Genomic DNA, 26,904 nt, shown 5'->3' with positions numbered 1-26,904 from the left:
ATCTGTATGACTATAAATAACACAGAGAATTACAGTAAGTTATTTCCCAGCAGTGGAACAAATCCAAGTGATGGCGCAGGCGCATCGCGCTCTCACACAACATAGTATCAGTTCTGGCGTTGCTTCATATTGCAGACTGTTCATTATCAAAATAAAACACAGTCAACCAAACATATAAAAAGTCATTCTGCCTAATTTAATTGGTCTGTTGTACAATATAAAGGGCAAGCTGTGCCGCAGTCCTACTTGCTATTCCAAACATTTCCCTTGCTGCAAAGACGCTGATTTAGCCTATACGTGTATATTGGGACCCCCCCCCACCCCCCCCACCCCCCCCCCCCCCCCGATTAACCGATGAGACCCCCTGAAAGCCTCAAAAGCAAAATTTGAAGGGGGTATCAAATTTTACTGAAAAAATTTTACTGAAAAAAACACCTACTGAAATGTGTTTTAAAAAAAATAAAAACTTGACCAAAACCACTTTTTTTGTCGAATAAAGGAGGAGACAACACATTACAGACTGTTTTTACGAGCGTTCATGCTTATGGTTGCCAGATTTCAATAATTGAAACCCCAGTCAGTGGTTTTCTGTTAAAAGAACACGTTTTCTACTCGGTCTTTTCAATAGTATCTGGCAACCATGCGCGCGCTTTCTACGCTGCTGAAGAAGCGCGGATGACCTGAAAACAGTTCCACGATCTTCATTTGAGATTTTCAACTTATATTAAAGTGTCATTCAGTCAGTTTCCGTTCTGTCACGAGCCGCTTGGGCTGTTTGTGTGACTAAATCTGCGAACAAAATGCAGGCTGATATTGTCACATCACGATCGGTCATTCATACTGCAGGCTCTCATTTACAAGTGCACTGATTCAGGGCTGCCAACTTTTGAGTTTAGCTTGGAGTGAGATTTTTTTTTTTTGCGGGGGGGGGGGGGGGTGTGTGTAAAAACAAATATTGCATCACAATAACTGTAATTGTGATTGTCAAGACATTTGGTAACTAAATAGAAGTGTATGAAGTTTAGTGACAACATGTTACAATGTTTACATTGTACAATGAATGGTAGGATACAGTTTTTATTATTGACAAAAATTTCAAGATTTCAATTCCATTCGTGTGATTTGATTCCGATTTTGATTCAATATTGACTAATTTGGATACATGTTTATTTTAAATTTTATTTAAAAAAATAATCTCACCTAATGCTGTAAACATAGAGGGCCCAATCTGCTGGTATTATTAAAGGTTAAAAATAACAAATTAAATTAAATATAATGCAGTGTTTGTTATAATAACAATTATTTAATGACATAAGTAAAAATATAATAAATATGTAATATAGTGCTCAGCAAAATCTCCTCTCTAGCTATTTTTTTCATTTCAGTTAACATGCTATGGTCATTAAATGGCTTTCCTGAGGTAAATGTAACGTTATGTGACATAATTGTTCTCCTGCTGTTATATTGATCTCTTTCCGTGGTTGAAAAACACTAATTGGTCGATATTATGTATACTTTCGGTAAGTTGTACTGCATCTTTAAATAAAAAAGTAACAGATGATCGGTTCACGTGCACTTGAACTGAGGCACTCAGCGATCTGTCACGTCACATTTACAAGCGCCAAACGCATTTTTGTCTGAATTTCGTAATAAAATTGACGGAATAAGAGCTGAGAATTAGTTTAATATTAAAAGTACGTCTTTGCTCCGCAATTTTTCTGTGCGTGAGAAAATGGATGTGTGGCGTGAGAGCGTGTGAAAAGTGTCAATTGCGTGAGTCTCACGCTCAATGCGCGAGAGTTGGCAGACCTGCTGATTGCGTGCCATGCTCGATAGGCTATACCTTTTTTTTTTTTTTTTTTTTTTTTTTTTTTGATAGGCTATACCTGGCATGCATTAAGTTGATTGCTCTTGTAAGTGCGCCAGATGTGCAAATTATTGTCATGTCTGCATTGTCATGCACAACTTTGCCTCTCCTTGTTATAAAACAATGTGCATTCAAACAACTTTAGCCAATGTAACCTCCTATGTCAGTGTTGCTTATATAGCATATGATATTGCATTTGAGTTTGTTTGAAATGTAACATCTATGCAAAATAATCCTTGAATAATTTCTTAAGGCCATTCCCATTTCGAATATGTGATTTGTGACCCCCGAACCCCGAACCCCCCTAGCAAGATAATTTTTGGGACTTCTGTATTTATACAACTCTAGCTGCATCGGCCCTGCACCCAGTAAAGACAGTGATGCAGTGATTCCTTAGTTGTCCAATTTTCATGTGTGGATAGACTAAGGGAAAAATCACTCAAAATTCATAATTATTTAGTTGTCTCTTCCTGTAGTCCGTGGGTCAGTACAAAAACTGCTCCTCTTCTGTGGCTAATATTAATTTCATAATGATCCTTTCTCCCTGGTCAAGCTTAAGTTGCTCAAAGTTAAGTGATAATGTGCAAATACTACTGGCCCATTTTATGGTGAACTAATATGCAAGACTAGTCTTACATGTCACTGTTTATAATAACACAGAGCGTTCATCCTTTGCTGGGACGCTTAAAAAAATATTGGGGGCATAAATTAAGAGTATACTGTCACGGGTGAGAAATCACACACAACAAGGTCGCTCGGTGAAAATTAGCCCCGGAGGGTGGATTTATTGAAAATACTTCAACAAAGGTGAAACGGTGAAATAAGATGAGTGCTGTCTTCGTGGCTGGTGCTCCTGTGAAGTCCTCGTGCTCGTGAAGGTGGGTGTCCAGGCGTGCTCAGTCGGGCTGTCGGTCACTCGCTGCCTTCTGTTAGGTGAGAAACAAAGGATTAGTACCAGCACGTTCAGCATGAGACGGGGTGTCTGTCAAAGTGAGAGCAGTGGCGGCTTTTACAGCCGCTTGATGACGGGCTGCAGCTGTGACCGATCAGCCCGTGATGAGGACGTGCAGGTGCCGTGCGTTGGTTGCCAGGGCGACGCTGATATGCCCAGAGAGACTCGTCACATTCCCCCCCCCCTAAGCGTCGTTCTGGCCCTGGGAACGAGAAGCGATAGTAGGGGTGAAATAAGGGGTGGGTGGGGAATGACCCCTGACAGACCTGAAAAAGCTGTCCACATCCGTGAGAGTCCAGCGGCGTTGGCGTTGGCGGCCCCGGCCCGATGTCGCACTTCGAAGTGGAAGTCCTGGAGCGCGAGGAACCAGCGGGTCACCCTGGCGTTGGTATCTTTAGCCCGGGCCATCCACTGTAGAGGGGCATGGTCGGTCAGCAGGGTGAACTTACGGCCGAGGAGGTAATAACGCAGCTCCAGGACTGCCCACTTGACGGCCAGGGCCTCCTTCTCGACGGCGGCGTAGTTCTTCTCTGCCTGGGACAACTTCCTGCTGATGTAGAGAATGGGATGCTCCTCACCTTCCTGGACTTGTGACAGGACGGCTCCTAGTCCGGTGTCGGAAGCATCCGTTTGCAGCAGGAAGGGGCAGCCGAAGTCAGGGGCAGCCGAAGTCAGGGGCGCGGAGTACCGGGGACGCTGTAAGTGCCGTCTTGAGTTGGGCGAAGGCCTCCTCGGCGGCTGTCGTCCAACAGACCTTCTCGGGCTGCCCCTTCCTGGTCAGGTCTGTCAGGGGGGCGGCTAAAGAGGAGAAGTTGGGGATAAAACAGCGATAGTACCCCGCCAACCCCAAAAAGGCTCGTACCTGGGACTTTGTCTGTGGTTTTGGAGCGGTGCGTATGGCTTCCACCTTTTTCTCTTGGGGGCAGATGAGGCCTCGGCTGACCTGGAATCCCAGGTACTTCGCCTCGGATAGCGCTAGGTGGCATTTGCGGGGGTTGGCGGTTAGTCCAGCCCGCCGGAGCTCCGAGAGCACCCTCCGCAGACGTTCCAGATGTTCATCCCATGCCGCGGAATGCACCACGACGTCATCCAAATACGCGGCTGCATACGCTTGGTGGGGCCTTAGGATGATGTCCATCATGCGCTGAAAGGTCGCTGGTGCTCCATGAAGGCCAAAGGGAAGGGTCCGGTACTGCCAGTGGCCACTAGGGGTAGAAAAGGCAGTCTTCGATTTAGCAGAAGAGGTAAGTGGTACCTGCCAGTATCCCTTGGTGAGGTCCAGGGTTGTGATGTACCGGGCCCTCCCCAGGCGGTCTAGCAGCTCGTCGACCCGAGGCATGGGATAGCCGTCGAATTCGGAGACTTCGTTCAGCCGGCGGAAGTCATTGCAGAAGCGGAGGGTGCCATCCGGCTTGGGTACCATCACGATAGGGCTGGACCATGGGCTGCGAGATGGTTCGATTACCCCCAACTTCAGCATTTCTTGGATTTCCTCCTCAATAGCCTGCCGACGAGCTTCTGGGACTCGGTAGGGCCGTTGCCTGACGATTACTCCAGGGGGCGTCCTGATGTCGTGGTGGATGACGTTAGTCTGCCCGGGCCTAGAGGAGAACACATCCGAAAACTGTCTGACCAGGTGCTGCAGCTCGGTCTTCTGGGCAGCCGACAGGTGGGGATCCATGTCGACAACCACGGGATCGGTGAGACTGAGGGCGGCGAGCTGGTCTCGGGTCCCTTGTCACTTCTTCAGTAAGTTGACGTGATATAATTGCTCTGCTTGTCTTCTTCCGTGTTGGCGTATGCGGTATGTCACTGGTCCAACCTTCTCCACAACGGTGTATGGCCCTTGCCACGATGCCAGGAACTTACAAGCGGAGGTAGGGACCAAGACCATGACCCTGTCTCCTGGCTGGAATTCCCGTGGTTGGGCTGCCCGATTATAGTGGCGTTGTTGGGCCTGCTGTGCCTTGCTGAGGTGCTCCTGGACTAATGGCATGACGCGGTCTATCCTCTCCCTCATCTGTGTTACGTGCTCGATGACCGTGCGGTGGGGGGCAGGCTGCTGCTCCCAGGCCTCCCGAGCGACATCCAGCAGGCCCCGAGGCTGGCGGCCGAATAGGAGTTCGAAGGGGGTGAAACCAGTTGAGGCTTGAGGGACCTCGCGGATGCCGAAGAGGACGTAAGGGATCATAAGGTCCCAGTCCCGCTTGTCCTCCGCTGCTACCCTTCGGAGCATCTGTTTTAGGGTTTGGTCAAAGCGTTCCACGAGTCCGTCGGTTTGCGGGTGATAGACGGTTGTCCTCAACTGTTTCACCCCCAGGAGCCTGCAGAGGTCAGCCATTAGCCGGGACATGAACGGTGTTCCCTGGTCAGACAGGATTTCAGTCGGGATGCCAACCCGGCTGGCCAACAGGAACAGCTCCTGGGCGATGGCTTTCGCTGTGGCTTTCCGCAGGGGGACTGCTTCTGGATACCCGGTTGTTGAATCCACGATGACGAGGATGTGTTCATGTCCTCGGGCAGACTTAGGCAACGGCCCCACCAGATCCATTCCGATCCGCTCGAAGGGCACCTCGATGATGGGTAAGGGAATCAGCGGGCTGGGGGGAGGAGTCCTGGGAGCCGTGCGTTGGCAGGTCGGGCAGGCTTTGCAGAAACCTTTCACGTCAGCCTCCAGGCCTGGCCAGTGAAAACGATCCCGGATCCGCTGGATGGTGTTAGCCGCTCCTAGGTGACCTGCCATCGGATGTGAATGGGCTAACTCGAGGATGGTCTCTGTCTTTATCCGAGGGACGACTAGAAGTTCCTTCTCCTCCCCCCTTCGCTGGGCGACGCAGTATAGCAGACCGCTTCGGACTACAAAATGTGGGAGAGGATGGGGCCGTGGGAGGACGTCTTTGCCGTCAATGGCTCTAACTTGACTCCAACAGTGCTTCAGACGATCGTCCTCCCGCTGGTCTTTGGCAAAAGAGCCCCCCTTGCTGGCCTGTTGGAACACATCATAAAAAAGGTTAGTACTTAGCGAGGGGGACTCACCATCTCTCCCGCTGTCCGAAGCTAGCAGCGCCGACCGGCGGCGGGGTCCCTGTGGCCGGCGACGACGGCGACAGTTCCGTTTCGGGCTGGCGGGCTGCCCGGCGGCGGCGAGTAGGCGGTCAAACCCCGGCCAATCTCTTCCAAGCAGTAATGGGACTGGTAAGTTTTTCACCAATCCGGCTTCAACGGGCCAGGCGCCGTGGGCGGCAGCGATGTTCACGCGGCGAGCTGGAACTTGTTGGGTGTCTCCATGTACACACGTGATCGGTAGGTAACTTTTTTGGCCAGGGTGAGGAGGGCACAGATGGGCCTGGATCAGGGTGACCGCGCTGCCCGAATCCAGAAGCGCCCGGACGGGCTTGCCGTTCAACTTGACGTCCGCCTCTGGAGCCACAGGTGGAACGCGCTGATGGAGGATGCAGCCCGCCAGCCAGGTCCGCGGAGGCGTCGTGGGTTCAGCGGTGGGCATTGGCTCGTCCAACGGAGACGGAACTGTCGGTCTGCCAACTGCGCGCGAGGTGCCCTCCGGCGTGCGTCGCTCCTGGACCACCCTCCGGGGAAACGGCGGCGCTCTCTCTCCAGCCTCCCGTTGGTGGACAGCATCCGCCAGCTCGATCGCCTCCACCAAGGCGAGGACAGTGGCGGGGTTCCTCATACCCACCGCCTGACGATGGGACCGAGGCAGGGCGCGGAGGAGGCGATCGATGATCACTCGTTCCACTACCTGAGCTGCGGTGGGTTCCCCGTCCAGCAGCCAATGTTGAGCCAAACGGACGAGATCAGCGGCCTGGGCTCGCGCTGGCACCCGGACTTTGAAATCCCATTCGTGGAACTGTTGCGCTGCACAGATGGGGGAAAGACCCAGCCGGGCGAGGATCTCGCGTTTCACTTCCCTGTAGTCGTCAGTGATCGCGGGAGGAAGGGAAAAATAAGCTCGTTGAGCTTCACCAGTGAGGAGAGGTGCCAGCGCGGAAGCCCAGTCTTCTATGGGCCATCCCTCACAGTTAGCAGTGGTTTCAAATATTTGTAGGTATGCCTCAACATCGTCGTGAGCCGTCATTTTGGGCAAAAGCCGGGTCACTCGCATTCGGGGGTCAGGTAGTGGAATCGGCTGGGCAGCCTGGGCATGGAGGGCAGCGATGTCTTCTTCAGCTCTGCCCTGCCGAGTGGCCAGATGTTCCATTATCTGCTGCTGACAGATGCTTACTTCTGTGAGGCGGTGCAGTAGTTCATCCATCTCCATAAGAAGAGAGAGCATCGATCGGTGCTGGGGGCGGTGAACAGAGAGAGAAAAAAATATATATTACTGCGGTGAACTGCAAACACTTGTGTGTGATTTCTCATGCAGTTGCCCGCATTCTCCACCAGATGTCACGGGTGAGAAATCACACACAACAAGGTCACTCGGTGAAAATTAGCCCCGGAGGGTGGATTTATTGAAAATACTTCAACAAAGGTGAAACGGTGAAATAAGATGAGTGCTGTCTTCGTGGCTGGTGCTCCTGTGAAGTCCTCGTGCTCGTGAAGGTGGGTGTCCAGGCGTGCTCAGTCGGGCTGTCGGTCACTCGCTGCCTTCTGTTAGGTGAGAAACAAAGGATTAGTACCAGCACGTTCAGCATGAGACAGGGTGTCTGTCGAAGTGAGAGCAGTGGCGGCTTTTACAGCCGCTTGATGACGGGCTGCAGCTGTGACCGATCAGCCCGTGATGAGGACGTGCAGGTGCCGTGCGTTGGTTGCCAGGGCGACGCTGATATGCCCAGAGAGACTCGTCACAATACCCACTTCTCCAGGCACCATGTGATTATCAAAAATTGTTAAGTGTGTGCGTGTGTGTTGTCATGTAGGCTATAGACTGATTGTCTTGGCTTGCATCCATGAAATATTGTAATGTTATAGGCCTACTGCATATTGAGAAAATTTAGATCGGTATTGTGCAACAATCGGGAGACGGGGACCCCCCCTGAATATTGACGGGTATTTCGCACACTGATTACTAGAATATTAGAACTCTAATACTCAAGCTGTTTTCTCATTTTCTACTCTTAATATTAAATAAAAAAATGACTGAGCGAAAAGATACACGGATTCTCTTGAACCACCACCGCGTTTGCGGCAGAAAACTACTGCAGTGAAGCCAAAATGCTCCGTTCGACTTATCGGAGATCCTTTACTCTTCCCTGTGACCTACTTTCTGTAAGATCTGAATTTTTGAGTTTGAATTTTTGAGTTTGAATTTTTGAGATTGAATTTTAGAAAACTGAATTTGAAGTTCAGAATTTCTTCATCTTTTCTTCATCTTGAAAACTTGAATCTGTATTTTTTTTTTTACTGAATATTTGCAGTATAAGAATTCAGAACAAAAAAACTAGCTGATTGAAAATACGTCTATAAAATTCAGCCATAAAAACATTTCAATTTGTTAAATTTCAAATGTTCAATATTCGTTTTAAAAAAAAATCAAATTCAGAACTATTTAAACCTAAAATTAAATTTTGTTAGATTTCACTTGTAAATAATTCAAATTTACACAATTCAAATTCAAATCATAGTCATATTTTAAGCTCCATAAGATTTGCTTCAAAACATAAATTGTACTGCATTAAATATAAAGAGTGAAGCTTCCAGAGAGTTGATATTGTCTTTGTGTCTGTCAGTGATGTGGAGAAGCTTGTGACGGTTACACTGATGGAGAAGTTTGTTCCCACCGTCTCCGGCTCTCAGAAGCTCCTGGCATCGATGGACTGCCGTCTGCTCACTCAGGTGCACAGATTCACTGATATTGTGCTCAAACCAAAGTCAAAAACACTGTCATTGTGAAGTCTTCTAATGCTCTCGCTTCTCTTGAAGAATATGTACTAGATTTAAGGATCATCTTCATTCGAGGGCCATGCCCACCCTAAGGAGTTACTGTGCCCCCCCTCCGAACATGAGCGATTTTCATTTTTTATTCAAAATCTCCAACATGCTTTATAGCTGCATATTTATACAAAGAATGATTTGACGTGCTAACACAGCGCATGATGCCTAAGGGAACGTCTTAGCCTAGAAATCTAGACGCACCTTAGCGGCCAGTTACATCTAGCAACTCTCCGTTGGCTTTCGAGCTGGAAAAACCAAACTCTAGTCAGGCCAATCACATTGTGTATAGAGTCTGTGGGCGGACTTAACATAATGACGGCAGAGTTGCGACGGTATTGCGCGAATTCCCTGCTACTTGAAAACAAAGAATGGCTGCTGCTGCTGCTGGCGAACAGCGGACTTTGAATCGGCTTTGGCCGCGACTCTGGAGGACTTGGAGTTAAGCTTTTCTTTGAGAAAAGAACAAAGAACAGCACTGAAATCATTCTTTCTCTGACTACATCACCTTCTTCGTTGTTCTGGTTGGTTGTAGCGTTATCCTATTGCATGCAGAGGGAATTTGAAAGACAACCATTTATCCCGCCCCTCAGATTGAGCACAATGGCAATTCAAAGTGCTTTACATAGAAGAAATTAAAATAATAAAAAGAAATAAGAATAATTAAAACAGTTTAGAAAAATAAAATAAAATACAGTACAGTACAGTACAAACAGTCGGACGAACAGCGGCACAGTGCTCATTCAGTAAATGCATAGCTAAACAGATGTGTTTTAAGTCTGGATTTAAATGTGACTACAGTAGGAGCACGTCTGATCTCCTCTGGAAGCTGGTCCAGCTGCGGCTGGCATAATAGCTAAAAGCGGACTCGCCATGCTTAGAGTGAACCCTTGGTATTTCTAGCTGATATGATCCTAATGATCTGAGTGATCTGTTGGGTTTATATTCAGTGAGCATATCTGCAATATATTGAGGTCCTAGGCCATTGAATGATTTATATACCAGTAATAATACTTTAAAATCAATCCTAAATCTAACTGGGAGCCAGTGTAAAGACCTGAGGACTGGTGTGATATGTTCATATTTTCTGGTTCTGCTCAGAATCCTGGCGGCAGCGTTCTGTATGAGCTGCAACTGTCTTATGGTCTTTTTGGGAAGGCCAGTGAGGAGTCCATTACAATAATCCACCCTGCTGGTGATGAAAGCATGCACAAGTTTCTCTAAGTCTTGTCTGGAAACAAAGCATCTAATTCTTGCAATATTTTTCAGATGATAGTATGCTGATTTAGTTATTGCTTTGACATGACTACTGAAACTAAGGTCTGACTCTAGTGTCACACCAAGATTCCTGACTTGATTTTTAGTTGTTTGACCCCTAGAGTGAAGGTATGCGTTCACCTTGAGAACTTTATCTTTGTTTCCAAACGCAATGACTTCAGTTTTGTCTTTGTTTAGAAAGTTGTCTTCTGAAGAAAGTTTTGACACATCCAACTGTTGACTTCGTCAATGCATTGGCACAGGGAGTCAAAGGGGCTGTAGTCATCAGGCGATAGTGCTAAGTAGAGCTGTGTGTCGTCTGCATAGCTGTGGTAAGCAATTTGGTTCTTTCTCATTATTTGGCTCATTGGGAGCATATACAGGTTGAACAGGAGTGGCGCAAGAATTGAGCCTTGAGGGACTCCGCATGTCATGGATGTCCACTCAGACTTATGGTCTCCTATACTCACATAATAACCTCTCCCATCTAAGTATGACCTGAACCATTTTAGGACTATCCCAGAAAGCCCCACCCAGTTTTCCAGCCTGTCAAGAAGTATGTTATGATCGACTGTGTCAAATGCAGCACTGAGGTCGAGTGTAATTTGCCTGAATCAGTATTTAAGCGAATATCGTTTATTATCTTTGAGCGCTGTCTCTGTGCTGTGGTGCGGTCGGAAACCAGATTGAAAATTGTCAAAGGATCCATTCGAGCTTAAGAATTTGTTCAGCTGATTGAAGACAACTTTTTCAATGATCTTGCCTATGAAAGGAAGATTTGAGATCGGTCTATAGTTGCTGAATATGGTCTTATCCAGATTTCTCTTTTTCAGGAGGGGCTTGACAACTGCAGTTTTCAGGGAGTTTGGAAAACTACCAGAGAGAAGTGAGGCATTTACCACTTCTAGAAGATCTGCTTCTAAACTGTTGATGTTTTAAGGTGCTGTACGGTTTCTTCCAAATTTTTGCCATCAATTTCTTTGAAATCAGACATAGTAACTACTTTCTCAGGTGGTCTGATCTGTCTGACCCCAGTGCAACTCAAGGATGTGCTGATCACCTTTCTGATATTATTGATTTTCTCAGAGAAGAAAGAAGCAAACTCACTGCACTTGCTGTCTGAGAGCATTTCACTGGGAATCTGGCTTGGGGGGTTTGTCAGTCTCTCTACAGTAGCAAAAAGAGTGCGTGTGTTGTTTAAATTGCTGTTTATAATATTTGAGAAGAAAGTCTGTCTAGCTTTGCCTAGTTCCATATTGAAAGCATGAAGGCTGTCTTTGTAGATGTTATAATGGACTACAAGTTTTGTCTTCCGCCACATGCACTCTACTTTTCTGCATTGTCTTTTCATATTTTGCACTGCTGTTGAGTTTCTCCAAGGTGCTTTTTGTCTGCCACTCTTCTTCCTGACTTTCACAGGAGCAATATCATCAATTACACTTTTAACTTTTGAGTTAAAAAAATCAAGGAGAAAATCAACAGAGTCTGCAGATATGCTTGGTGTTAAGGATATAGCCTTCATAAATAGGACACTAGTGTTCTCATTTAAGCATCTCTTCTTGACAGACACGGTAACACTTTGTAATAATGTTCAGTTGTAAGGCATTTATAAGTGGTTGGTTAATGATGAACTAATCATTTACAGAACATTCATAAATGATTAGCAAGTGATATACTAACATTTTATGTATGTTTTGTAAATTCCGTTACAAGTCATTTACAAGTGATTAGTTAATGATTAACTGATCATTTACAAAACATGACTATGCGTTTCATAAATGTTTAATAAATTATGTTACATTTTTTTTTATGTTTTGCTCACATCAGGAGCACAGTGGTTAAAGACTCCATGTGTTTCAGAGAAGACAGCTGTCTATACCCTAACCAGTCAGCACTTACACTGCAGTGCACACTACACTACACACTACAGAAGACAGCTGTCTATACCCTCACCAGTCAGCACTTACACTGCAGTGCACACTACACTACACACTACAGAAGACAGCTGTCTATACCCTCACCAGTCAGCACTTACACTGCAGTGCACACTACACACTACACTACACTACACACTACAGAAGACAGCTGTTTATACCCTCACCAGTCAGCACTTACACTGCAGTGCACACTACACACTACACTACACTACACACTACAGAAGACAGCTGTCTATACTCTCACCAGTCAGCACTTACACTGCAGTACACACTACAGTGTTCAACACCTGTTATAGATGTGTAAACGCATGAATAAATCATTTACAACCCTTTTTGCATCCCCTAATCTAAAGTGTAAACTATTCATCACTTGTAAATGTGTTACACATCATTCGTAGATTACCACTTCAAGAACCAAAAAGGCATAAGATCAACGAATCGAATCTACGAATGTATATGTAACACATTTACAAGTGATGAATAGTTTACACTTTAGATTAGGGGATGCAGAATGTGTTATAAATGATTTACAACACTTTCTGCATCCCCTAATCTAAAGTGTAAACTATTCATCACTCGTAAATATGTTACTAATGATCTGTACATGTATTCAAGGCATTTACAGCACTTTCTGCACCATCTTATTGCTACATACATACAAAAAATACATTATTTATTAAACATTTGTATATGATTAGTTAATCATTTACTAATCAATTGTAAATTACTTCTAACTGAATCTACAAAATATACATACAATAATTAATATATCACTTATTAATCATTTATGAATGCATAGTCATGTTTCGTAAATAATTAATTAATCATTTACTAATCACTAGTAAATGACTTGTAACGGAATTTACAAAACATACATAAAATGTTAGTATATCACTTGCTAATCATTTATGAATGTTCTGTAAATGATTAGTTCATCATTAACTAACCACTTATAAATGCCTTACAACTGAACGTTATTATAAAGTGTTACCCTACATCCTTAATAACAATCAATGAAATGTTTAGGCCCTTACTGATAAGTAAATCTAGAGTGTGTCCACGATTGTGTGTGGGTCCATGTACATGCTGAGTCAGATCAAAAGTTTTTAAAACAGTTTTGATTTCTTTTGCCATATTGTTTTCTGCATTATCTATGTGGATGTTAAAATCTCCAGCAATGGCAAAACAGTCAAACTCTGAGGTAATTGTTGATAACAGTTCTGTAAAGTCCTCAGCGAAGGCTGGAGAGTATTTTGGAGGCCTGTAAATAATGATGAGTAAAATGCGTGGAGCACCTTTTAACACAATACCCAGATATTCGAAAGAAGGGTAATTCCCAAATAATATTTGCTTACATTGATAGATATCTTTAAAAAGAGCTCTCTAATCCAATTATTACTAGTTAAAAATACAATTAGAGAGCTCTCTAATTCAGTTATTACTAGTAAGAATTACACTTACAGAGCTCTCTAATTCCATTAATGACATTAGAGAGCTTTGTAATTGTAATTCTTACTAGTAATAATTGAATTAGAGAGCTCTCTAATTGTAATTGCTACTAGTAAGAATTGATTTGTAGAGCTCTCTAATTGAATTCTTACTAGTAAAAATGCAATTACGACGAGTAACGCTGGGTACAATTTAAGCTAAAACGGCTTGCCATAGGCAGCCTATATGGTGACATTTCACTAGTGAAAATACAATTACAGATATAAAGAATTATAGTTTTTTCTATGGTAAGCCGGTTTAGCTTAAATTGTACTTAGATAAGCCTTTTCTTTAAATAATTTTTATTGTGTTTTATTAGTGACAAATTTGGGGAGAGGATAAATATTCCAAAACTGAAAATACAGTATGAGAATTAACTGCACAATTACTAGACATGAAAAAATATATATATAAAAAAATTAGATGCTTCCAACTGAGAACCAATTTGGTAGAATATATATATATATATGGAGGGTTAACCCCCAGATAGTTAAACCACAACCTTCTAAGTGCTTCTTTTACCAAAATCTTTTGCATTTCTCATCCAAACAATGTCAAACTTGGCACTCCACTTACTCATGCCCGTAGCGAGACACCTGTCAAGTTTGAAATCCATCGGACTAACGGTTCAAGAGATATGCGAATAACAGACACACAGACAGACATACTGACAGACAGACAGACAGACAGACGTTTCTGTAATTTATAGATAGATGCAGCTTAATTCCCTTTCATTTCTTTTTGCTTTACATTTGCCACAATAGAATTCACTAAGAACACAAGAGGTCATTTTTAGACTTGATGGATGTGACAGATGAAAGTGACAAACTGCTGATATTTATACAGGTACAGATATACAGTATATACAGGGACTGCAAATGGGAATTAGCTATTAGCTAAATCTGGTACAGTACATATATTGTGCATTGTCCCTGTTAAATAAATAAATAAATAAAAGCAAAGTGAAAAACACTGTCTTTGTGAAGCCTTCTAATGCTCTCGCTTCTCTTGAAGAATATGTACTAGATTTAAGGATCATCTACATTGAATAATAATTCAGTATTTTCATTCACAATTAATGTAATTCAACAATAAAGATCCTCCATGTTTTAATTATATCCTGTCTGTCTGTTGTAATGTTTATCATGAACTTAAATCATTCTCCAATGTGTATTTGCATAATAATTAGCAAGCTGTTTAGATTATACTCAATATCAGTTATAGAATTGAACGCTTGTCTTTATTCAGATGATGCAGTTATTACATATAAACCAAGATCCTCAATATTTCACAAGTAATTTAGTGTTTACAGCTGGAGAGGAGAGAGAGAAAATGGCTTCAGAGATTTCCTTACAAAATGTTGAAACACAGTAAGTGTAGCATATTATGTACAATTTAACCATATATAATATTAAATCATATGTCAATTTCATAGTATATTTGAAAAGCAAAAGCAAAGTAAAAATGAAATAAAAAAGCAAACAAATCATTGTGTTGATTAGAAATATATAGATTTGTAATAAATTGCCCATTTAAATGTAGTCGTGATGAAATATCATTTTTAACCAAATCACACAAATATATATGTCTCACAAATATTTGATTATAGTTGATGTTTTGTCAATGATTGATTTTTAAAGGCCTGAATATAAAGGATTTTTGCACTTGTAAACATTTTGTCTATCACATTAATTTTTTTTAGAATTGTAAGTAAAATCGGTAACAATTTATAAGTATACAGTAATAAAGTATCATTAGCAAATCTACAAATCATTTGCAAATCTATTAGTTTATAGTTATTAACAGTTTATAAACTGTAGTTAATACATTAATAAACTATATTCGAATAATGAGATCTTCATTCATTGTCACTGTAATTAATAAAAGGTTTATTGTTTAATTAGCTCATATATAAATAGTTAGATAATGCTTTGTTAACAACTTATTAACCATAAATAGTTTTTTAATAATTAGGTGCACTTATAATGTTAATATAATTTTTACATAAAAAAATTGTCACAATTTAGAAACAAATGGCCGTTTTCTTTCCTGATTTTAGCCTCTGATTTCTGTTTGAAGGGGCGCGTCTGCTGTGATTGGCTGCTGTGAGACTTCAGTGTAAACGCCCACTGCTGTGATTGGCTGTAAGACTTCAGTGTAAACGCCCACTGCTGTGATTGGCTGTGAGACTTCAGTGTAAACGCCCACTGCTGTGATTGGCTGTGACACGTCAGTGTAAACGCCCACTGCTGTGATTGGGTTTGAGACGTCAGTGTAAACGCCCACTGCTGTGATTGGCTAATGTTACCGCCCCGCCACGAGCGAGAGTACACTGAATTCTCATCATTGCAACGTGATTTCTGCACTCTCACGAAAGCTTTCACCATAAATAACAATGCAGACACGATGTAAGAGTTTGGTTGTGCAGTGTAACAGTGTCTGTCTGAACTTGAATAATTACACATCAGAAATCAGTCACTGATCAGAGATCAGGCATTAGAGTAAACATGGTTACTTACATGTTTGTGGCGTTGCAGTGTGTGTGTGTGTGTGTGTGTGTGTGTGTGTGTGTGTGTGTGCGTGCATGCGTGTGTGTGAGAGAGTGTTGTTGATTTAAAAATCTTGCTTTCCCCTGTTGTTTAATTTCATGGAAACAGACACCAGTGATTTTGCCAAGAGATCTCTTATTTATTTGGGTTATAAAACATAGGAGGAAGAGACAATGGACCAAGCGAAGGTCTAATTCAGCTTCTCAGTCATCATCTCTACATTTCCATCTCTTCCTGATTTTCGGACAAACAGGGCTTGGTTTTTATATCCCTGACCAAGGAAAAAACTACATCACCATAGGAACACATACATTCAGCAGAAGAACATATGGTTTCCATTAACGTTAGAATGTATTCCCCTTATGCTATGCTTGATGAAAAACTGCATATACATTTCAGTCCAGCAGCACACTCAAGTCCAAAGTCTCCCCAAGTCTCTCCCACATATTCACAAAATACAATGAGTACAAATAATTATAAATGTATATAAAAAGTATAAAAGAGATACATAATACTACTGATTATGAATATTAAAAGTAAAAAGTAATAATAATACTAAAATCATTAAATGATGAAATTTGAGTCTTCAAGTGTGTTTGTGTGTGTGTGAGTGAGTGCGTATGCGCGCGTGTGTGTGCGAGTATGTGAGTGCGTGTGTGTGTGTGTGTCTGTGAGTTTGTGTGTGTGAGAGTGTCTGTGTGTGTATTTGTAAACATTTTAACATAAAATACTAATGTAATTAATGTCTAATAAAGGCTTGATTAAAGCATTAAATGAATAGCTTTTTCTGTGACCGAATCTAAAGTGAGAACTATGAAATAAATATAAAATAAAAATAAAAAATAATCTAAAGTGACTCGAGTGACTCACACACTGTACAAACTACAGTTTGTAAACTGTTAATTAACTATAAACTAATAGTTTGTAAATGACTTAAGTGCTTTATTACTGTATTATAATAAAGTGTTATGGTAAAATCTACTTGATTTATTTTGTTAGTTTCATCTGACAGGAGTGATGATCAGTGGGTTTGAGTTTTTACCTTCATCATTACGGCCTGGGTTGAAATATGGATAGAGTTTGTCAGTGAAAGTCTGACCAGTGAAAGAGTAGATATGAGATCTGGACTCCACGTCATAAAAAGAGACCAGACCCTCCTCATAATCCACAAACACACCAACCTTCTCAGGGTTCACTCTCAGAGATAAAGAGACAGATGGACGTTCACAAGCTTTATAATGATTCTCATTCCTCAGAATCACAGTCCAGACTCCATCTACTGGTCTCAGTGGAATCTCCCCCTTCCTGTTAATGGATTCTCTGGCCACTCCTAAACTCCACTGAGTCTTTCCCTTCACCTGCACCTCATAGTAAAATCTCCCTGAACTGAATCCCTGCTTTGCCAGAACACAAGAAACCACATTAAATCTCTTTGGGTTTTCTGGGACGTCCTGCTCAAAGTCTCCATGACTGACTTGTTTTCCATCATCAGACAGGATGAGATATGGATTCGCTGTATCAGGATCCAGAGTGACATCCACTGAGAGAGATCAGACATTATCAATCAACTTCAGAACAAACATTTTCATGTGTACATTATATAATACAGATTATAAACAATGTATTCTGAGTGTATTGAAGAAAATGGTGTCAATCACACAGTACCTGCAAACTTCTGCACAAACTTCAACCCTGTGGACACAGATGACAAGATAATGATGAATTATTTATAGCAATAATTTCAGGTTAACAGTGAGTTTTATTTAGAGACACCATTGTTAGTTCCCACACTCTCAGAAAAAAAGGTACAAAAGCTGTCACTGGGACAGTACCCTTCAGAACGGTTCTAATACGTACCATTTAGGTACTAATATGTACACGTTTGGTACCAATATGTACCTTTGAGGGACTTAAATGCACTCTTTAGGTACAAAGGTGTACCTTTTGAAAAGGTACTGCCACAGTGACAACTTTTGTACCTTTTTTTCTGAGAGTGCAGCATGCTTTGCACATGGCTGGGAATGGAGAGTAAATATTGAAATTAAGTATTATTTTATGTGTTTTTGAGTGAAGGGAAACATATGTTAATGTTTAATGTTCAGTTATGTTTAACATGTGAAAGAGTTTCTGTTATGTTGATGTTTTGATCATTTCCATTGAAGAGTAGAGCTTATGGATAGGTTATGAATAACTGCATGTACTAATAATATGTTGCTTTGTTCAATAAGCAATAGCTTTGCTAATGCCAGTGCAGTAACAAGTGTGTGTATTGTGCAGTGCTGAGCAGATACAGTCTTTTACTTGTACAACACAACTTAAAGTCAAGTCAAGTCACCTTCATTTATACAACGCTTTACAATACAACTTGTTTCAAAGCAGCTTTACAGAGATAACAGGAAAATAATGCAACAAAATTTGTTTCTAGAAGAAAATAGCGTTACAGTCCAGCTTAACTAAGTTCATTGAAGTTAATTATTGTTGTAAATAGTTATTCATTTAGTTGATTTATATATAAAGCCGCTCTGGAGAAAACAGTGATGTCATCGTCCAGCTCAGTTCAGTTCTCATATAATGGTGTCAATGCAAGAGATCAATAATATTGTTGAATATTAAATGTCCCCAACTAAGCAAGCCAAAAGCCAAAGGCGACAGAGGCAATGAACCAAAACTCCATCAGTGGCAGATTGGAGAAAAAAGAAGAAAAAAAAAAAAGCCTTTGGAGAAACCAGGATCACTGTCAAATACAATACAAGTCCATTTCAAACAGGTCATTTCCGTTCACTAAAAATCACACACTTTGAGAGTCAACTTAAATAAAAAAAACACATTTCATAAAGAAAATATTAAATTATTATTAAATTATGTTAAATTCATTGTGTCATATATATTAAATAATTTAGGAGATTTTACATTATTTATTCAGGTAGATTTCATTAAAGAAATCAAGCCTTAAAAACGTACTCGGTTACTAACGTAACCTCGGTTCTCTCTAGAAGAGGGAACGAGTACTGCGTAATATCTTACGCTAGGGAAAAACCTCTTTTCCGCGAGATATTGAAGCCAAAAATGATCCTTAATTTTGTAATTATGTAAAACGCGTTGCGGCAGCATGCAGACATAGGCGAGACGGCTCGCGCGCCCATTGGCTGCCCTGCGGCAACTGCAGCAGCCTATCAAGAGAGGCCCCTCACCCGAAACGGGCGTGGCTTGGGCCCATAAATATAGCTCGACAGGCTGTGAAATCTGCTTTTTCATCGCCGAAGCGAACCAGAGCGTGATGCATGCATGGCAAAGATACGCAGTACTCGTTCCCTCTTCTAGAGAGAACCGAGGTTACGTTCTCTTACGAGAGGTCTCTCGTACTGCGTAATATCTTACACTAGGGGAACACAGTGTAAAACGCTGTGCGTGCTGAGATCCAACACCAAAGTCCCAAGGGCAAGTGCCCGGGGCTCATATAGTGCATGATCATCAGGGACTCGCAGAGAGTCCAGGAAAGAGGGGCTGGAACAGCATCATTCCTGTAATAAGTAGCGTCCTATAAGGAGCAAATTATATAAATAGTGTTCCACACAGTCAGGGCGAAAACTCGGCCTGGTCTGATGAATATTATGGGTCTTACACACTGCCCAAAGAGTTATTTAATCGATCAGCGAGCGGCGCTCGAGCAATTTCAGTATTCCGAGCCGATAGCATCGGGCAGACAGTACTGAATTTTTTTTTTTTTTTTTTTTTTTTGACCGAAAGCAGCTTAGCCTGCAAGGCGGGAACCTCTAGGTTATAAAACCTTATAAATGTAGACGGGGAGGCCCAGCCTGCCACCATACAGATATCTTGCAAGGCATTCCCACTAGACCAAGCCCACGACGAGGCCATGCCTCTTGTGGAGTGTGCTCTGACACCTAACGGGCACTGCAGGCCCTTAGAAGTGTAAGCCAGCGCTATAGCATCAACTATCCACCTGGATAGACTCTGTTTCGACACAGCTAGTCCCTTAGAACGTCCGTTGAACGAAACAAAGAGCTGCTCCGTCTGTCTGAAGACAGTCGAGCGCGACACATAAGCCCTTAGTGCCCTGACCGGGCAAAGGAAGCTCGCGTCCTTCTCCTCATTGGAGACCGGCAGGGCCGACAGGGAAATCACCTGAGCCCTAAACGGTGTGTTGAGGGATTTTGGAACGTACCTGTGCCTTGGTTTGAGTATGACTTTCGAGTCATTTGGCCCAAATTCCATACACGTCGCGCTCACTGAGAGCACTTGCAAGTCCCCTATACGCTTTACTGAAGCGAGAGCCAGAAGAAACGCTGTCTTGAAAGACAAGTGTTTGATATCTATTGATCGGATTGGCTCGAATGGGGCACCTTTCATGGCTTCCAAGACCGTGGAAAGGTCCCACATGGGAACTGAGGGAGGTCTGGGAGGATTCAGCGTCTTAGCTCCTCTAAGGAAGCGAATGACCAGATCGTTCCTTCCAAGTGACTGGCCAAGCGTCGGTTTAGTGAATGCTGCTATGGCCGCCATGTAAACCTTGAGCGTGGATGGGGTTCTGCTCTTATCCAGCAGCTCTTGCAGGAAGGAGAGAACCTCCGTCACCCCACAGTCTGAGGGTGAAAAGCCACGAGCTGTGCACCAGCTAGAGAACACAGACCATTTAGAGGAATAGAGCCGTCTAGTAGACCAGACTCTAGCCTGCGTGATCGTGTTTAACACTCCCACCGGGAGGTTAGCGGGTACCCGTTGATGGCCCACACATGTAGGGACCAAAGCTCTGGGCGAGGATGCCAGATTGAGCCCTTGGCCTGAGAGAGGAGGTCCCTCCTCACTGGTATTGGCCATGGGGCAGTGCTCGTCAGCTGCATCAGAACCGGGAACCAAGCTTGGTTCGTCCAGAACGGAGCCACAAGTAGCACTGAGCATCCGTTTTCCCTGATTCACTCTAATACCTGAGGTAGGAGCGTGACGGGGGGAAAAGCATAGAGCGGGCAGCGGGGCCAGACGTGGGCCAGCACATCCCTGCTCTTGGAGAAAAACTCCGGACAGTGAGTGTTTTCCTGAGACGCAAACAGGTCTACCTTCACTCTGCCGAATGTCTTCCACAGCAGTTGGACTGTCTGTGGGTGTAGAGACCATTCTGCTGCCGGAACATTGTTCCTGGACAGTCTGTCTGGTCCCACATTCAGGTGGCCTGGCACGTGCGCTGCTCTCGGCGAGCTTTTCCCGTTCTGACCACTGGCCGAAGAACGGTCTGCCCTTGAGCAGCGCTCCCCATCCCGAGGTGGAGGCGTCCGTAGACACCACCTTCACACTCGAGGAAGTCCCCAGGCTTACACCTGACCGGTACCAATCGGTCTCTCTCCAAGGTTTCAGAGCTGAGATGCATTTCTGATCGACCTTGAGGCGGAACAGACCGGAAGTCCAAGCTCGGCGCGGTACTCGCGCTTTTAGCCAGAACTGCAGTGGGCGCGTGCGAAGCAGGCCCAACTGGAGTACAGATGACGCTGAGGCCATGAGACCCAGCATTTTCTGAAACTGTCTGAGCGGGACTATAGTGCCGCAGCGGAAGGATTCCGTCACGCGCTGAATGTCCAGTCTGCGCCGTGGCGATAGCTGTGCTGTCATAGACAGCGAGTCCAGTTCTGTGCCCAGAAAAGATATTCTAGACAGTGAACTCTTCGCCCAATTGACTTTGAGACCTAGATTCTCGAGATGTTCGAGCAATATGGTCCTGTGTACTATGAGCTCTGAGTGTGATCGAGCTAGAATCAGCCAATCATCCAAGTAATTCAAAACACGCATGCCCCGAAGTTTCAGTTTACATCGTGAATGTACGAGGTGCTAGGGACAGGCCAAACGGCAGGACTGTGTATTGATATGCCTGGCCCTCGAAGGCGAATCTCAAAAATCGCCTGTGACGTGACGCTATTTGTATTTGGAAATATGCGTCCTTCAGATCTATTAACATAAACCAGTCCCCTTGGCGAATTTGCGAGAGGATTTTCCTGGTTGTGAGCATTCTGAACCGGCGTTTCAAAAGCACTTTGTTCAGCTGTCTTAGATCTAGAATGGGTCTGAGACCCCCGTCTTTTTTCGGTACCATATATACGGAAAATATCTGCTGTATAGGCCCCCTTCGCTCTGAGCTTGAGATAAAGGCTCTATGGCCCCTTTGCTCAACAGTTTCGCAATTTCGGCTCGAAGTAGATGTGCTACTTCCCTTTTCACCGTAGTTTCGCTTCTCGCGTAACGGCGAGGGGTCGAGCGAACTGTAGCGAATAGCCTCTCTTTATAAGTTTCAGCACCCATTCTGATACCCTGGGGAGCTCTGCCCATGCACTTGCATGAATAGCTAGGGGTTGAATGAGATCTGGGCTCTGGTCACAACATGGTGGCGACGGAGAGCTTCGGTATGCTGTAACATAGACGCCGTGCTTGCAGTGTTCGAGGCGGGGGGCGCGCTGATGACAGCGGGCAGTCTGCCCACACTCGACTCTCCTATAGCGGTTTGCTGAGAGAGAGCGAGCGGGGCGAGCCCCGTAGGGCTTGTCATGTCTGTGAGTGAATGTGGGCGCGGGACAGCGGGCACATTTACTACACTGAAAACACTGTCTGCTTGAACAGACTGTATGTGTGTTGGTTTCGTTTTTACAGAAACCGTGAGACATGCAGTGTGTAGTGTTTGTGGGCACTGGGTCGTGGGCACATTCACTACGTTTAATGCACAATCGACATGAGTCGATTTTATGTGTGCGAGCCCTGTGTGGCGGGCTGTGCTTGTGTGTAGGAATGAGCACTGGGCTGTGGGCATTTTTACTACACTCATAACACCATCGGCCGTGGCCAGAATACCAGAAAATACACTCTTTATGAGATTTATCTGGGTCGCTGTAAAAACGGCGTTTGTTTGCAGGCAAACGGGCTGTGTAACCGGCTTGTTTTCTGCTAAGTACACTGGAACAGTCGCATTTTCTGGAACTGAACGAGCGAGAGGTTTTGTTGAAAGTCTGGCCGCAGCGGGACTTGAACACCATCGTAGACACCATCGGCGTGAGCCGGATGACCAGAATTGTACTCTATGAGATTTCTCTGAGTTGCCATAGAAACGGTGTTTGGGTCCAGGCGAGCGGGTTGTACAACGCGTTCGTTGGCTGCAAAATTTACATCTGCAGTCGCCTTTAACCCTCTGGGCTTCTTCGTAAATGGGTCACACTTAGCTTCCTCCCGGTCAAAAACGGACGAAGCCTTAAAATTTAACTTTATTTTTTCCCAGGATAACCAATCAAATATATTTTTGTTCTATAATATTTTCTGATTATTATTTAGAATTTTTAGAGTTTTTTATGATACTTTGCATTAATTATATAATTTTTATGAGCTATTTTTTCCATTAGAATTAATATATATTTTTTTATTTATTTTTTTGCGCAATTTTCCACCGGACAAAATTGCGATTAACAACTCATGATTTCTGTTCTGTTCTGTGCGCACCAATCTTGCACTTCTATCTACTCCTCAACCAGACCACCTAGAGACTGCGGGTTTTCGGCATTATGTTAAGGAAGGTCTAATCTCGGGAACGCACAAAAAAAATCCAGGAAAAGATTTTGGATTTCCTGGAAATTCCAGAAAAAATTCTGTTTTTTTGCTAATTTCTCGGCAACCATAATAGCTATCGAGTTGAAACAAATTGCAATCGATAGCTTCTAAAATTTACAATAATATTAGAAAAAAAGAATTGATCGAAAATATTTCCTTTATGCTTCAAAAATTAATTAAAACTTTATATGAAGGGAAATAAGAAAAATATTGCCTTTTCACCTATAAAACTATTGTTCCACAGAAATACGTAAGGAAGGTATTCACAAGAGTCATGAGCACAATTAATTCCATTGAATTACGGCAAGAAATCGACAAGAGGTTGTTGCAAAATAAATGGAAGAACGTTCAGCAAAGCGACAAAAGATGGCGACATCCACACCAACGGCTTCCTCATCAGGCGTATCTGATTTCTACGATGACTCGTGGCTTTCAGAGGATGTTTTGGCAAATATCTCGAAAGCAGAAGAAGAGTTTACAAAGTCACAAGCCAATAGTCAAGCAGAAAAGAAGGAAGAATCTGAAGAGGACAAAGCAGAAAAGGAAGCTGATACAGAGAAAATCGAGGATATTGAGTGAACACAAGATGTAAAAAATAATGAGCTAATAAAAAAAATGATGTTCAACTAGTCAAGTGATTGTGCCTTTTTTATTATCCATTGCTGATCTGATTTCAGAAAGTTCATTTGAATTTCAAGAGAAAGTTATATTCTCGAGCAACTTATTTTCTCTTTCATTTACTATCTCTTAGTGTTGTGATCCCATGACGTGAGAAAATTGCGCTAAAACACTCACTGAGTTTTTATTACTTGTTTTTCAATAAATGCAACATTTCACATCAAAATAGAGTGCAGGCCTAAAAAAAATAAAAAATTCAAGTGAGAAGAGCGCCATCTAGTGGCTTTAAAATATATAAATATTAGTGCTGTCAACGTTAACGCGTTAACGCATGCGATTAATTTTTGTCTGGTTTAACGTGTTAAAATATTTAACGCAATTAACGCAGCATCCGTCTTTTCTGCCATCCGTTGGCTAGCTTTACATTTTATGATCACGCTCTTATTCATTTAAATGCTTTTAAACATTTCAAGCGCGGCAAGACAAAATAATGCGCTGTCTGTGAATGTCCTTATGTGACACACACACACACACATAGACAGGGCGCCAGAATCCAGTTCTCTTTCGCGCTTGAACTAACAATAACAATAACAATCCCAAAATGTCCGTTTTGTCGATTATCCTCATAAGAGCAGTCTTAAATGATTTATATAATGTCTAAAATGAACAAAGAGTTGCGAGAGAATGAGGCGCGTGTGAGATCCATAGACAGTATATAAACGGTGAGATCCGCGTGTGTGTGTGTGTGTGTGTGTGTCTGCTCTTAAAGGGACAGCAGCCAATAAAGCTTCCTGTCAGTAAAGTTAAAGAACAAAGGGAACAGAGAAAATGACTCACTGCTGTTGACTAAATAACTTTTGTAGCTTTAATAAGGATTAACTATTTAATTTATAGTTTAAGCAGTGCAGACTGCATATAACTTTGATAACTTTATTAAATTTCTGTATATTTCCTAACTGTTAAGACAGGAAGGGCACGAATAAATATGACATTTATTATGGGTTTATGTTAGCATTGTTTTAAGTTCACTTAAATTAAAAACTGTTATATTTTTGAAGCCTAATAAATGTGAAAAAGAAAAAAAATCAGTAGCTGTATTAATATCAGTAATACTGGCCTTCATTCATAAAAAGATGCCATTAAACAAGTATTTAAAATATACTGTCTTTATGTTGTTTCTACATTAATTTGATTAACTGTGAAATTATTACATTATAAAATATATTAAAAACGTACAAAAACATTTCTTTTTTTATTGCGATTAATTGCGATTAATCACAGAAAAAATTTGTGATTAATCTAGTTAAAGTTTTTAATCGATTGACAGCACTAATAAATATGTGTCATGTCCTATAACCGCCTATAGGCTGCCTATAGCTTTTTTTTTTATATATTTTTTTTTATTCCCATTCGGAAAAAAAAAAAAAAATTACTAAGCAACCACTGAATGGAACAGCACAAATTATATATCATTTTAAAGCTTAGGATCTCAGCTTTTTAATGCATCTAATTACATTTATTAACTCCTAACGAGTGCTGAGTAATCCCTCTAAAACCGAGTGTACCGCCAGCAGGCGCCACCTAGCTGCGAAAATATTCATTACCATATTTTTCAAAAATCTTGCCTTGATTAACACAAAGTTGATGTCATTTGAAAGCTTAGAGTCTGAACTTTACAGTGAATGTATCCACTTTGAAAAACTCCTAAGTATTGCTGAGTTATTTGCTGATAAATAGAATTTCTTTTTTTTCATAATCTATAAAATAATGTACTGCAATGTGTCAAAAACATCATACAGCTCATGAAACATTCACAGATCATTGAAAATGGCACTTCATTTTTTACAGCATATTATTACAATTAAAATGAGCCCAAAATTAACATGATCTATTGCTTTTATGACAAGATATTCTTCATGGAGAAAAAATTGCCCATGAGGGGGTGTCAAAGACTGTACAAAAAGGCTATCTCTTTTACAAATGCTGTAACTTTTGATTCCTTTGTCCAAAAATTATTATTTTTTATTCAGATGCAGCTAACATGTAGGGGGACTTCACTAAAAAAGAATTTTCCTCCTACCTTATTTCCTTCCTGAGTTATACCATGACAAATAAGAAAGATATGCAAAATCATAATAAAATTATATATATATATATATTGTCTTTTATCCGCAGTGTCTCTGCAGGACAATGTCCAAATGTAATGTAATTTATATTTTCAAAAAATTTAAAAAGAGTTCTTTCAAACGATACCTACCTTTTGACTCTCCTTGCTATAGTTTTGGAGTTATTATGAGTATATAATTTTTATATAGTTTGGAGCAAAATTTGCTGTTTCAGTCTTACCAGTTAATTTCTCTGTGTGTGTGTGTGGGTGTGTGTGTGTGGGGGGGGGGGAGGGTGTCTTATTTGCACTCTTGATGTTTTAGAGTGTCACCCCTTCATTGCTGTGCACTTTTTTTCTGCACAGTGGCTGATTTGTAGTTTGTACCACCAAAAGTTTCTCTGAGTTTTCGTATTTTTTCGCATTTCCCATTCATTTCCTATGTCGGTCATTTTTGACCGGGAGGAAGCTAAGTGTGACTATTTTTTTTACGACCCTTTAACATATCCGAATCATGTCCATGATTTTTTTGTGTGTTCACATAGCTAATACAACAAAAGTCACCAAGTGTCATCCCATTCCGATGAAGCAAAACATTTAAATAAATTCAAAATGTATACGTTTTCGGTCATTTTTGACCGAAGAAG

At 42.3% G+C, this 26,904-nt stretch overlaps 2 protein-coding genes across 4 annotated transcripts in view; both read right to left on the bottom strand.

The window, feature by feature from the left end:
* The window catches only part of LOC311302623 (E3 ubiquitin-protein ligase TRIM21-like), a 183,590-nt gene that overhangs the window by 107,248 nt on the left and 49,438 nt on the right, over positions 1 to 26,904 (bottom strand). The gene's annotated exons all lie outside the window — the stretch shown is intronic.
* LOC311302622 (E3 ubiquitin-protein ligase TRIM39-like) overlaps positions 16,061 to 26,904 on the bottom strand; it is a 32,131-nt gene continuing 21,287 nt past the window's right edge. For all 3 annotated transcript variants that reach the window (XM_084428618.1, XM_084428620.1, XM_084428619.1), the window contains exons 6-7: positions 17,608 to 17,634; positions 16,061 to 17,482 (exon numbers count right to left, since the gene is read on the bottom strand). In XM_084428618.1, the coding sequence (XP_084284744.1) occupies positions 16,944 to 17,482; positions 17,608 to 17,634 (566 nt within the window). In that variant the 3' untranslated portion in view covers positions 16,061 to 16,943. The remainder of the gene's footprint in view (positions 17,483 to 17,607; positions 17,635 to 26,904) is intronic.

Source organism: Rutilus rutilus, assembly GCF_951802725.1.
Source record: "Rutilus rutilus genome assembly, chromosome: 13".
Classification (NCBI taxonomy): Eukaryota; Metazoa; Chordata; class Actinopteri; order Cypriniformes; family Leuciscidae; genus Rutilus; species Rutilus rutilus.
Note: the sequence above shows the minus strand (reverse complement) of the source record. Positions and strands in the feature narration are given on the sequence as shown.